At 45.8% G+C, this 14,588-nt stretch overlaps 2 protein-coding genes across 5 annotated transcripts in view; one reads left to right on the forward strand and one right to left on the reverse strand.

The window, feature by feature from the left end:
- Window positions 1-9,594, reverse strand: part of HDX (highly divergent homeobox) — a 44,901-nt gene extending 35,307 nt beyond the window's left edge. Inside the window, exons 1-2 of one of the 3 annotated variants that reach the window (XM_032976789.2) lie at window positions 9,294-9,594; window positions 6,351-6,456 (exon numbers count right to left, since the gene is read on the reverse strand). In XM_032976789.2, the coding sequence (XP_032832680.2) occupies window positions 6,351-6,368 (18 nt within the window). In that variant the 5' untranslated portion in view covers window positions 6,369-6,456; window positions 9,294-9,594. Of the gene's footprint in view, window positions 1-6,350; window positions 6,457-8,254; window positions 8,313-8,478; window positions 9,228-9,293 lie in introns of those variants that run through there. The other 2 variants (XM_032976790.2, XM_032976791.2) reach the window with 2 other exon arrangements.
- Window positions 9,595-9,673: 79 nt separating this feature from the next.
- LOC116955621 (connector enhancer of kinase suppressor of ras 2-like) overlaps window positions 9,674-14,588 on the forward strand; it is a 65,578-nt gene continuing 60,663 nt past the window's right edge. For both annotated transcript variants that reach the window (XM_076053316.1, XM_076053317.1), the window contains exons 1-2: window positions 9,674-10,265; window positions 12,072-12,235. In XM_076053316.1, coding sequence (XP_075909431.1) covers window positions 10,214-10,265; window positions 12,072-12,235 — 216 coding nt within the window. In that variant the 5' untranslated portion in view covers window positions 9,674-10,213. The remainder of the gene's footprint in view (window positions 10,266-12,071; window positions 12,236-14,588) is intronic.

Consider the following 14,588-nt stretch of genomic DNA (forward strand, 5'->3'; position numbering starts at 1 on the left):
TGTTGGAGTAGAGAGGAGCCCAGTCAGCAGCCAGCCAGGAAACACGAGGCAAGATTTTTTTATAATATTATAACAAATAATTGTCTAAACAATAGGCTAGACTCAGTTACAGTGTATGGCAGGCTTCAGTTAAAGTAAAGAGACTAGTAAATGACTGTAAGATACAATTACTTAACTAGAATCTCAAAATCCCAAGCTGCCAAAATGGTAGTGTAAAATGAATAACTGTCAAACATACCAGCCCCTTTTGAAAAAAACACAGACAGTAGCGCACAAGCAGTGTTGACATCCCTAACATTTCACAATGCATTACCATGTATAACTCAGGTACACAATTGCTGCGTAATCAGTTCACACGTCCCACCCGGCATTTACCAGTAAAAATAGTTTTTAATTAAACACTTCACCTTGTCACTTTAAAACCAGTCACACTGGCAAAGTGAAAAGTCCACACACCAGACCCCATGATGGGAGACCTGCTTCCATGGGTTGCTAGGATATGGTGCTCTTCAACGGGACATACAGGTGGTAAATGCCAGGAACTTGCAAAGATCTCAACAATAAATACAATGGATTGCGAGTAAATTGGTCTGCAAGTGTTTTGCAAGACGAGCAATTTTTTAAAATAAATGTTTATTTGATAAACGAGCGATGTCTTGCAATACGAGCAGTACGTGTACAGTATACGCTTTGTCTGCCGAGCGTCATGTGATCACAACTGAGCCAATGGTTCCTCTCTCTCTCGCTGCGGGATTGTGAGTAATCATCGCCCATGCTCGGTCTCAGTCGGCGTGCCTCACTAGTATAGTCAACATCCGTGCGAGCATATACTGTTTACTATAGTATACTGTTGTGACCACGTGTGTGTGCGTAAAGCATTTTTTTAATTTTGTGTCCAAGTGTAGTAACTGTTAAATTTCGATTTAAAGCTTTCGTGACTGCAAGGATTCATCTTCTTTGGTTCTTTCGGTAAAGTCACGTAGAATGAGAACAAAATAATAAATTGATAAAATAAAATAACACAATAAAATTATCACGACGTTTCGGCCACAACACAAGCGGCCTTCATCAGGTGAAGGGACGAGACTGTCTGGAGAATTTTATTGTGTTATTTTATTTTATCAATTTATTATTTTATTCTCATTCTACGTGACTTTACCGAAAGAACCAAAGAAGATGTAGTAACTGTTCTTTAGTAACTGTACTGTAAGTGAAAGTCGTCCTACACAATAACCCTCCTCCTCCTCTCCCTCTCGTTTCCCTCACACCAGCCACGATTAAATGTAATTAATAAATTTGATTACTTTATATTTAATTTAAATACAAATATAAAAAGGTATTTTGTATTAATTAATTTTATATGAATACAGTATTTTTGGGTTGTGGAACGAATCATCTGAGTTTCCATTATTTCTTATGGGGAAATTCGCTTTGATATACGAGTGTTTTGTATTACGAGCACGTTTCCGGAACGAATTATGCTCGCAATCCAAGGTTTCACTATATCCGCAAAAGGCTGAGTATCAAAAATATGTTTTTCAGGAGGATCCTCCTGAATGTATGACCAATTCTATGTGGGAAGGAACCAGAACATCGAGAGAAAACCCACACACACGAGGCGATAATGCTCCAATATCCGCACAGACAGGTTAATAAACCCAGTTGCTGTGCTGCTCTCTGCAGGCCACCTTACAGCCCAGCAGGATTAAGAGTTTGACAGCGCGATCCACCAACTCTGCCTTGAAAATTAGACGCGTGCCACCAAGCTCAGAAACACACCACAGAAAAAGTGAGGATCTTTAGAAAATTTCTAAAGTAGACTCCATTATCCGGGGATCGTTCAAAATAGCGGATAATCCAAAAAATATTACAATTTTTCGCAAATCTCTTTGCCAAAAACTATGAATATATGTATAAATCAAGTTGAAGAAAACACACCTTCCTGCTACCATGCAGAAGACCTCCCACTAAGTGGGTGATAGCAGAGCCACCCCAATTAAAATCAATCAAACTCCCCCCACTGTTGTGAAGATATGCAACTACCACACTATCGATTTCAGATCAACCAGGGCACACATTTGTTCGGTTTAAAAGGTGACCAGTGATAAATATTTCCAAGAATAACAATATGTAACTGTTTTACATCATTAAATTGGGATTAAGGGAAAATCTATGAACTTATTAATTTATGTCAAAATCTCAGCTGCACGGTTAATCCGCAAATCGGATAAACTGCACGCGGATAATCGAGGGTTTCTTGCGTACGGTTATATGAATGGTTTCAGTTGACTTCTGGAGATAGATTATTTCAAAAGATGTTTGAATTTCCGGAGTTCACTGTTGTCGATGGTCTGGTGGGTGTTTCTGTAATCGCATGGCGGGCTTTCTCAAATATCTTGATTGTGAAGACAGTGGTGGGTGGATCTGTAATGAGAAGTGTGGATTCTGATGTATATGGACCCTTGTTTCTAAGATAGAAAATTAATTGTGGTAATAATCCAAGCCCTGCCATGTTCATTCACATTTTTGACCACAGTGACTCCCTGCTAAAACAGGGCGTTGTGAAAAACCGCCCCCCTCCCCCCCCCAAAGCAGGCTTTGAGAAAACCCTACGGGGCAAAGGCCACTGTGGTTGCTCGTAGAATTTAATTAAACAAAAATGAATAAATCAAGTGGTGTTTCATTTACAAATGTGAAGTTGTAAAGCGCTCTCGCAAACTGTAAAACAAAACGGTAAATCCTGCATAATGGTGGTTGCATAACAATCCCCAGGAGTGGTGAACAAAACACACAATTGACGCGTAACTATGCATCGCAATAAACGGTCCACCTATTAGACATCGTCAATAACTTTGCATTTATACACTAATTATTGCATTAAAGAGCATAAATAAAAAAAAATAGCCCAAGAGGCGTCTTTATAAAACACTCAAAAGATGGCTGTTGATTATTAATAGCTCCCCATTGTTTATACGTTTGATATGTTTTCTATATTCAGTGGTCTTTATTATCAAGGTGGTCAGACGAGAGGTTTTAAGGGAGTAGAGTGTGGGCTGGTTTTTAATCTCTAAAATGGCGGAAATTCAAGTGGTAATTTAGTAGACATGTTAACTTGTTCATTAAATTTTAAAGAAAGGCAACTAACAACTAATTTTGACAACAAGCTTCCCCGGTAGATGCGTTCCAATAAAAAAAACTGCCTGCCGAGTAGCGCATACTGTACGCACCAGGTTGTACTACATCTGACCGCATAGCCACAAAAGAGTGAATTCAAACCATATACAGACAATCCCCGGGTTGCGGCAGACATGACTTATGGAAATCTGACCTTACGGAAGTACTCCCATAAATCATGTAAAAAAAGTCAATGTGCGGAACTATTTGCATTAGTTACGTAAGCGGAAGTAGTGCAGCGCGGTGAGGTTGCGGATGAATACCGCAGAGCGAGGTGTAAAGGCTAAAGTCTAGGCCTAGCCTAATGCACAGTAAACAAAACATTCAGAAGCGACAACTTTCTGTTAACAATTTATATTAAAATGTTTCGTGTTATTCATAAACAATTGGATACAGTATATGTTCCATTAGTTTAATTATGGGTAGAGTTAGGTTAGATATTCGATGAAATTAAAGATTCATAGGAAGTGCAGAGCGTATGTACAGCGATACGATAGAGGTACCGATAGAAAACGGACGGCAGTGCGATATAGTACGCAGAGAAAGATAACTCGTAATCGGGTAGAGGAGGCACAACTATTTCCAGCTATGGGATTTTTTTCTTGATTTTGGGAGAAAATTGTTCAGTTTTTGACATACGGAAAATTCGGGTAACGGATTTTCCTTGGGAATCTAATCATTTCGTAACCCGGGGGACTGCCTGTATAGCGAATTTTGGGCAGAAATGTTTGCCGCATATACAGCTTGAAATCGCACAAACCGAACCCGCATAAAGTTAGGGAAACCTGTATATGTTTCCATAGTTTAAACAAGTATATATGTCTAATGTGTACCCAGGGAAGCCTCACTGAATCTCAGGTGTATATTTCAAGGTCCCACTTGGGATGTTTAGCTAATTATTTTGAGTCACTAAAGGTCAAAAGCTAACTACAGACGAGTTTCAATGATGATTTGAAGTTTTCGTGACTGCAGGAATCCATACTCTTTGGTTCTTTCGGTAAAGTCATGCAGGTATAACACAATAAAATAAATCACGTTTCGGGCGCAATACAAGCGTCCGTCATCAGGTGGGAAAGCATGGTCTGCTGCTGTGGCAGACTGTTTTAAAAGGTTTGAAATGGGTGTAGCCCAAGGATCATAAAGAAGTGGCCGGGGCTAGTGATGTTAACGTGAAAAATTAGCATGTAACTGTAAGATAGGAGGAGAGCGGCCTCCTGGACGAGGGCACGGAAGTGGCTATGTTAATGTGAGAGATTAGCATGATGTTAATGTGAGAAATTAGCATGTCACTGTAGAAAAGGAGGAGAGCGGCCTCCTCGACGAGGGCACGGAAGTGGCTATGTTAATGTGAGAGATTAGCATGAAATAACAGCTGACATAGTAGGATGGAAACATCAGTCAGTTAATACTTTACCTGGTTAATAACGTCCTTCCAATGATTGCTCAGCTTGTACCCATCCTATCGGTTGAAGTTGTGTCTGCGTTTATATATCTGGATGGCTTCATGAATAAATCTCTGAAGGTAGCCGGTAGGTATGCAGAGTACCTCCGTCTTGGAAAAATCTATTTCGTGTGAGCCCACAATGATCGGCAATGGCAGAGGTATTGTTTTAGATCTGCCTTGTGTTCATGAACGCGGTCCGAAACATGTCGTTTCGTTTCCCCAATGTAACTGCTACCTCAACCACAACTCAGTTTGTAGACACCAGGGTATTGCATGTCAGGAATCTCATCCTTTACAGATGGGATTAAATCACGGATTTTGTGTACTGCCATGGGGAGACAACCTTCTGAGGATCCAACCAAAACCATCACTTTGCCATACATAGCAGGCGTTACCAAAAATATTTCCAAAATCTTAAACACAGGATCCAGGTTCGTTTCAACAAATATAAAATAAATGTATACATAATGTCATGTGCTCCATGTGAATATTAATTAACTACTTAGCATACTGCATTAATTTAATGAAGATTCTTAGTTGGCGGTGTCCAGGACTCGCATAGCCAAGCGACATGTTAAAATCAGTGGGAGAAATGTAATTAGCCAGTCTGAATTACTATATTGTTCACATATTTTTGTATGCAGGTTGCAACAGGAAAGCAAGGTCACAAAACCCAATAAACATTTGAAATGAAATGGGATCAGGGTCATGTTTGTCTATGGGCCCTATTTTATTACATGTAAAATACATAAATATGACGGGCCTATGTAAGTACAGTACAACGTCGCATGTCCGACACACTGGGGACTGAGGTATAGACGGATAATGAAAAGATCAGATCTGTGAAGTTCTATTGAACATGACAATTGTGCAGTACACAAATACTGCACTGGGCGTGGGTGGTTACTTGGTCAGAGTGGATATGTGATGCTTGGATATGTGTATGTGGGTTCCACAGTTATTCCATGGGACCTATGTAACAATTATTTACATGTACTGGAAATCAACCTGTGTTTCATGAAACTTTAAGTACATACAATGCTATTTTCATGAAAAGTATCTCCGTATGGGAAAGCTTAAACGTATCTTTCAAAGGTATGAAATGGTGATAAAACATGCTGCTGTGCGCTCACAAGCACACAAAACCAGCCTTTGTTATGCTATGTTCGACAGCAGGCTGTAAACACCTTGCACACCTTCCTCGAGGAGTTGAGACACGGGGTGCAGGTCGCAAGTTGTTAGAGCTCGCTGGTGAAACTGGTTGAAAAAGGGAAGTCTGAAGCTGGCATTTTCTGCTTCTGTAGTGGCCAGAAGCACATGCCAATATTGTATCTGATGCCGTGTCCTCGTTTGTTTTCACACGAAATGGCCGTCACAGATCCGGCTACATGGGCCCACTTTGCAAACAACGGTCATGCCAGCGTCATGATAATTGTCAAGAGAGTGCAATTAAGCCAATTATGCGATTAAATAAAACAAATTGCGTTTATAAAACACCACGGACTTACGTCGCACAGGATGGGTGGCTGGGCGCACGTCATCCTGCACTGTCACTGCAGATAAAATTATCCAAATTATGGAGGCTGATAATTAAACTAAGGGCCCAACACACACCCACGAGTGGAAAGAAAGGCCGTGGGTTGGAACATAACTAGCACATGGCCTTGACATAAACATTTACGACAGTGCAATGGCAGCAATTTAAGTCACAAAACAATTCTTGCATACACACCATCCATTTGGAGTTCATTGTGGGAAGATGTTCCTTATCGTGTCCTCATGAAAAATTGCTGATGGCCGGGATCGCAATGCGGCACTGTTCCCAGCAGCGTCTTGAACTGGATGTGAACGGAAACACGCGCAAAGAGGTGTATAACCTCGTAAAAAACACACAAGAAACATTTGCGTGATATGGTAATTGAAACAGCAAACAGCCGAGTTAGAAATTAAGCAGCACACAGTATTTAACACAGTAAAAAAAAAGCCCTTCATATGTTCAGGAAAACCTGCCCAATGCTTAAGACTATTCTTTAGGAGGGTTTTGCATTGTGTCTGGCTTTGTGTGGAAAGAAATCGAGGTACTCCAAGGTAGCCCACACATATAATGGAATAATGCTCAAAGCTCTGCACATATTCAACCAATTACTGTACTGCCTTATTCTTCCCACCTCAGTTCAGGGCTACCGTACCTGGCATTCCCACAAAGTCTGCCATACGGCGTCTAATGAGGCTTTGTTAGCCCTGCTTGGCCTCCGAGATCTGACCAGAACGGTGCATTGAGGGCGATTTGAATCATTCCCTCCCCCCCCCCAAATAAAAACAGTTAATCAGTGAGTTTTACCTCGTAATAGTTACTTTTATATGAATTCTCAACCACACAGATGAACAGAACCGTGGGTCTTTATACAAATTTTAGTATTCTTGGTTCTTTCGGTAAAGTCACGTAGAAGGGAAACAATATTATTTTGTTTCCCTTCTACGTGAATACCTGCAGTCACGAAAGCTTTAAATAAAAAAAATAAGTGTTTTCGGTAAGACATGCCCAGCTGCTGACTGGCAGAGAACCAATTGTATTCGTCGACTCTAGATTATCCGAGATATTGGGTGGTGGCCCAGATACAAAAAAATGCAAAACATAAATAAATGAGGCTACAACACACGTTGGGAGCGTTTTGCCAGTATGACAGAATAATAGGCTTTATCCTTTCTGGAAATAAAACATGTGTCTGTCTGGTGTATAGGCCAATCAGTTTCAAAGACAATGGAAATCATCAGATCATGTATGTTCACCACAAGTACGTGTGCTTGATGCAGACACGATTCCTTGCAACGGTTTCTGTTTGGTGTTTGAACATCTAAACACCTGTTTTATTGCCAGAAAGGGTAAATCCTCTTATTATTTTTTACAACACCCATTGTTTACCTATGTTGAATGGGGTTGAAGGCATGGCGTGCATCATGCTGTTATTGCTCAAAAGGGAGCTTCAAAGCCCATCCGCATTTCTCCCGGATAAAATACGAGATTCTGATCCAAAAGTAATCGGTTTACTTGCAGGCATGTTTGTGATCACGTAGCTAGCCACTGACCCTCGATGAGTAAGGAGCAGCTCCTAATTACATTGAGCACGGATTTGTTTTAAATCCCAAGCAAGGTGTCCAAGCAGGATAATCTGCTCGTGGATAACACAACCACGGGCAATCCTAGTCACCAGTATATTGATCTTAACGTTTGTTTGGCATCATCAGTGAGGCATATCGAGTTCCATACAGTACTGTCAAATCACCAAACATTATCAAATCACCAGAAGTGCATCCGATCTCGTCAGTTCTCAGAGGCAGAGCGGTATTTTGTACCGGGATGGTACATAGTTGGGTCACCACACACACAAGCCATGCGCTGTTGGTTGCAACATTCCACTGTACTATGCTCCCACGTCTGTTGCCTACACCGGACCGCCATCACACACACACACAAAAAGACCCCCGCACAGACCAACGTGGTTTAAAGTACGGTTACACGCTGAAACACGCGCCCACAACCTAACACACGGCGTGGGCGGGACATCATCCAGCAGTCGACCGACAAAAAAGCCTGTACACGTTCTCCGGGTCAGGAGAACAGGACATGGTGTTTACCTGGGGTCCAACCTTCATTCATAAGCGTTCACCAGGGAGACGTGCCCCCCACTCCCACACCCCCCCCGGCTACACGTACTGCTGTTGCTACCCCCCCCCCCCCCAGTACGTACACGAACGTTCAAAAACAAAGACTTTCACCCCCCCCCCATCCCCTGCAGTCAATCAACTACCGGATAAGCGCCTCACAAACCGCGCAGTTCGCGGGGTTTATTGGATCGTACTTGGCCCACGGTGTTCGTCAGCGCGGGGTTGGTTGATGAATGCGGGACAGCATAGACGTTTTGTTAAGGCGGATTGACATGGGGTAGAAGGAGGTGAGGGTAGATAAGTACAGTACAATAGAGTTCCCTGTGTCGCCCTCTGTTGCGAAAACAGCATCGCGACATCCTACAGCGCCTGGTGAATACACAGGGCCGGTCACCCATCCCGAGCACTATCCAGGCTTTTCGTTGCCCACGTCCGCAGCAGCAGCCACCACCGATTTCTCCGCCGTCGTGCTTCCGAGACGAAACGCAATCTCCCGAGGCGATTTTTTTTTGTTTGGGGTCGGCGCGAAATCTCGCAGACGTAGGGAGAAGGAGAAGAAGAAGAAAAAAAACCCCACCCCGTAACAAATCGCGTTATAAAAAAATCGCAAGCCCGGGAAAAAAAACCGTTTCACGCGGGATAATATTTTATGTTAATGATGCTTTGTGTGAGAAAGCTTATTAGCATAATTTATTACGGCGTTGCAAAGAGCCTGCATCATTAAGGACCCTATCAGGAACGCAAGAAAAACACGGCTTTTAAAAAATATATATATTTCCCCAACCACAGGCGAACAGCGCCACGACAAAAGTTAACGCGTTAACATCACCGCCGCCGCCGCCTCCTTAAAAGAAACCCCCGAGATTTACTCGCAAAAACGCGGCGAGATTATTTCGGATTTTCACGGCGGTCTGAGGGGAGCAGCGATGGTGGTTGGTGTCGTGTTGTGTGTGGTGGTGGTGGTGTGCGTACAATGGGGCCCGTCCAAACCCGCGCCACCCAGCGGTACCTGTCGCAATCACGCGCGGGGATTTCTCTGATTGCCCGCTCGAACCGCGGACGCTTCGACCCCGCGCGCGGTCGGCGCCAAAAGTGGTCCAAGCCGGAGGGGGGGGAGGCAAAACAAAACAAAAAAATCTCGCGGTGAAACGGAACGAAAAAGAAGATCAAGAAATCAACGCGAAATCAGCGGGAGATTTGTCGGCGCGGTGACGGGGGGGTGGGGGCGGCGAAAGGGCGCGGCGGAGCCCCCCCCGATCTCGCGGAGGGAGATCATGATCGTGACGTCATGGCCACTTGGGGGGGGGGGTGAGGGGGGGTTGAGGGGTGGGGGGTTGCTTGGATCGCGACGGCGAGCGGCGAGGGGCCGCGCGAAACGCGTTTCGTATTTAGTCCCCACCCCCGTCAACTCACCACCAACCCGCGACTGGTGGGGGGGGGGGAGTGTTGCGAGCGAGTGAAGTGACTCAATAAATAAGTAAATAAATCGCCGTGCCCTTCTTGCTTGCGCGCGCGTGTGTGTGTGCGGTAGTTAAATTAATAATGAACGCCGCGCTCATTCCGGTTCGTGTGGCTGAGCTGCTCCACGTTTATTTTCGACTGATGGTGGTGGCGGTGATGGTGGTGGTGGTGATGTTGCAATGATGTTGTCATTCTTGGCGACGTGATTGTTACTCGCATCGGGCGTGGGTTTGGGGTTGGCACTCGCGCTCCAGCTACAAGCCCTCTCGATTGCTTGGCTTGCCCCTGCCATCGCTATGGATTGCCCCATAGTCTGCCCTGCTTGTGTGCATTTTAAATGTTGCTCCGTTCGTTTTTGGTCGGTGCGATGAGGACGCGCGACGCCTGTGCAGGGCTGGATGCAGATCACATTCATTGGGGCTCATTGCAATCGAATATTTTATTTCTCAAATTAACATCTTGGAGACAATGGAGCCCGTCTCGAGATGGACAATGGAGCAAGTGGTGCTGTGGATTCAAGGTGAGATTAAATAATTCGCGCTCACTCGTTCGTTTATTCACCCCCCCTCCCTCCCATCCATCACCTCCAATCACATTTACTCAACACCCATTCATGAAGTAGCCCGCTCATTTATACATTAGCACATTCATTAAGTTATTTGCTGTTAATTGATTGCGATGTCGAAACGTTAATTTGCTCGTGAATTTATTCATGCCTCGGTTTACGAATGTTTTATTTTTCTTTCAATGAAAACAACTGCAGTAAACAGTACATTCACAAATCAATGAAAGTTATGAAGTCATTCACAAGTGCGAACATTCACCCGTTCAGTTGATGCATTAATTTTTCATTCATTAATGTATTAGTACATTCACTCGCAGCAATCAATGAATTCACGCACATGCACCATTCCCCCATGGTATCACATTCAACTTTTCATTCATCTGGTCATCGTTCATTGCCCCAGCCATCGTCTTTCACTGCATTCGCGGTGAATTTAATTCGTTCAGTCACCCATTCGTCTATCGCCAGCCGCCACGATCGATACACTGTTAGATGAAGGCCTCTCCAAGTGATCCCACCATCCACCCATCATCCCCTCCTTTGAGACACGCGTATTGCCATTGCTCTTGGCATCCTCAAGATGCCATCCATACATGAGTCTGGAGGGGGCACGGGCTGTGAGAACAAGGTGACTGTGAGGACAGGGTGTGGGTGGCATAAAATACAAAGGTCACCTCGTATCGCCGAAACAGACTGTTGTGACAAGTGCTGTTAGCGAGCACCAGTGAAGGCCGGCATGGAACACGAGGGAGTGGGTGACCGGCACCACGCCTGGCCGCCTTTGTCTCCCCAGCGCTGAAGTGTTTATACACAACGCACAAGGCACTCATCTCGGAGAGGGCCGGTAACGCTTAGAATATTCGTCACTGTCGTCGGTCGTGAGCGGGAATTGAAACTAGCGCAGTGCGATAACCACTGCCGCTACCTGGGGTGGCACAGGAGGATTATGACAAAAATGACACGAGGGCATAGATAGACCTGGTACATTCGAATAAAAGCACAATCATACGCGAATTGTCATGGTTGGCACAAACCCACACAGGCCATGAACAATCACTCAAAAGGCATCCGCACGAACAGATCGCAACCCAACTTGCTGTACTACCTACTGTAGGGTCACCACCACCACTGTGTTGGCGGGGAGTTCCGTGCGTCCGATGGTTCCATCGCTTGCGTGATGTGCCCACCTAGGCCCGCGTGCAATTTCAGTTCCACGGAACGCTTCCCACGACATTTCGGGCCTCCAGGGCTGGGGCGTCCGATTTCAGTTCCACGGAAAGCTTCCCACGGCATTGCGGGCCTCCAGGGCTGGGGGAAGTGGTTGTGGAGCTGGTGACTCAATTCACAATAATCACTTTACGTCGTTAACTCGGACTCGTGCCTTAAATGGAGCGGTCCTTGCCTTTAATATCCGGCAGTCCACGGGCATTGGTTCAAATCACGCACAATGGACTCTGCTGATGGGACACTGTGTGTCAAAACCGATCCCATAAGGGCGTAGAGACGATGGGTTGTGTAAAGAATACTTTTAAATGTCCTTAAAAACAATTAAAAAAATTCTACTTTTTTATTTTACGTGCGGACACATATGAAGGAGACAATGTCTGCTGATCTATTTAATATGTTTTGTTTACTACACGGTGGACTCTTCTTTGGTAAACACAAATGTTGGAACAACAACAATAATAATACAAACTTCGCCACTGGGCAGATAATTACACGAATTAATGACTATCGGAATGAATGTTGCGAGTGGCGCAGGCTTGGAGGCGGGCCTGCAGCAGTACGCGCCGGCCTTCCTGGAGCACCGTGTGGACGGCGCGGCCCTGCTGGCCATGAGCGCCGAGCAGCTCGAGGTGATGGGCGTCGGGCGCCTGGGCCACCAGGAGCTGCTGCTGCACGCGACCGGCTTGCTTCACTCCCTGGTGCGACGAGACGCACTCTCTCTCCCCTCGGCTCTCTCCACTCCTCTCCACGGATCTCTCTCCGCTCTCTTTCCTCGGCTCTCCCTCCTCGGCTCTCTCTCCCCTCGGCTCTCTCCGTGGCTCTCGGCTCTCCATGGCTCTCTATCCGCTCTCTCTCCTCCCATTGGCTCTCTCCATGGCTTTCTCCATTCTCCTCTCCATGGCTCTCTCTCCGCTCTCTCTCATCCCCTTGGCTCTCTCCACTCTGCTCTCCGTGGTTCTCCCCTCTCTCCTCTCCATAGTTCTCTCCACTCTCCTCTCCTTGGCTCTTCACTCTCTTCACCATGGCTCTCTCCACTCTCTCTCCCCTTATCTCTCTCCTTCCTTCTCCATGACTCTTTACATTCTCCTCTCCTTGACTCTCTTCTTCTCTCCTTACCATGGCTCTCTGCTCGCTCTTGCCCAGCCAATGCTCCCAGCCGCCTGTGCTGACACCCCGTTGCTAAGCTTCATCCTGGTCTGTCTGGCGACCCAGAAAACATTTACGTACGTGGCACACCACATCCAGTATACCTCTCTGGATGTTAGTGAAAGCCGCGGATCACATTTAGGCTCGCTGGGTTCATGGTGCATTGCACGAGCCACTGCAGCATTGCCCTACTCCGAGATTAATCATCCTGGGAACCACTCGAAGGGGATGATACATTGGCTGTGAATTATTCAAGACATTAACGTGTCGGGTAAAATACATTACAAACTTTCGAAAGCTCGCGAGCAGTTTTCAGCTTTTGGTCGTAAACGAGCGGAAGCGTGCAGTGTCCCGCTGCCCAATTTGCACTTTCATTGCGATCATCAGCAAATATTAAAATAGCGCTCAGCGCACGGTGCGGGAGGTCACTTCCACGTGCGGGGAGCGGTGAAGTATGGCGTGTCGTGAACAACACCACCACCATTAGCATCCCAGCGAGCCGGGTTACACTCTTAGCCGTAGTGCAAAGGCACAGCAGCTGAGGGTGCCCTCGGAGTGAACGGTTCCCGGTGAATCCTGCGTCGATTACCGACGGGATCAGCCAAGTTTGCCCCCCACCACCCCCGTGCCCACAGATAAAGAGGAGAGTTCTACTGCTGCTAGAGTTATGCTAAATTGCTGGCTGCTGACTCAGTACTGAGCCTGCCTTTCATGCGCCACTGTGTATCGAACGGTTCCGTCACCGGGCACAGTCGGCATTTATGTTGCCTCCTTGTTGAAAGGAGAATAACGAAAAAAACGGAGACTCGGCAACAAAAATAATCTATATTCTTCTGTGCTTAATGGGTTAATATCGTAGCCACATCTTTACACGCGGTTTTAGAGAGGGGGGGGGGGCGGTTTTCATAAAACCACAGTGGCGCTGAGCACCCCTACCCCTAGTTAGTGCGCAGCACCAGTTGCCAGTGCAATGTGACACTGACTTGGGCCTCCCCTTGTTCGGTTGTGCCTCGCTGCGTGCCTAGCAGCCATCAGATCTGGCAAGGCAAAGGTCGCCCGGTGGGTCAGAGGTCGGAGCGCTGTGCTTGGCACCGTTGTGAGATCCTGGCTTTTGAGTCGCGGGGTTGTGTAGCATCGTGCGAGTTAATTGGCCTTACTCCGGTCACTGTCGGAGTCTTTATTGGAATCTTTGTTCGTTACTGGAGGAGTCCGATGAGCTATGAAGCTCTTTTTCACAGAGCAGAGTACTGGGCAGACTCCAGCTTGTTCAGAATGCGGCTTCTAGAGTGCTTACACGTACACCATTCCATGAGCACATTACAGCAGTCCTCTTATCCCTTCATTGGCTACCAATCGAATTCCGAGTGGATTTTAAGATACTGCTATTAACCTATAAGGCTTTAAAAGGGCTCACCCCACATTACTTGCATGAACTAATGCATTTGTATATTCCATTAAGGTCCTTAAGATCTTCTGATCTCCAACTGCTCAGCACTCCCAGGGTCTAAGTTGCGCTCTCTTGGCGATGGGTGCTTTTGTTCGTGTGGCACCCAAGCTATGGAACGCCTCGCCACTTGAAATCGGGAAATCGGAGTCGGTAGATAGATTTAAGTCTGCTTTGGAAACCCCGTCTCTTTAAAGTGACCTTGCCTCTATAGTTTGGTCGGTTGCCCTGGTTCTGTTTTTGTTTCCTGCTTTTCATGCATTGCGCATTGGGATCCCAGTAGGGACAGGTCGGAAAGTTACAACAAATAACAATGCAAAAACACGATAGGAGTGAAAAGTATAGGGAAATGTAAGCTAATCACACCACTCCTTTATTTGTTACGGTGGTATTAACGCGGTGCTTGCTAACAGCACTTGCCCGTCAGTCCGTACGGATGAGTGGGGTGATATTTGTGCAAC

The sequence above is a fragment of the Petromyzon marinus genome, chromosome 60 (genome assembly GCF_048934315.1).
Source record: "Petromyzon marinus isolate PM22_M1 ecotype Great Lakes invasive population chromosome 60, UKy_Petmar_22M1.pri1.0, whole genome shotgun sequence".
NCBI lineage: Eukaryota > Metazoa > Chordata > Hyperoartia > Petromyzontiformes > Petromyzontidae > Petromyzon > Petromyzon marinus.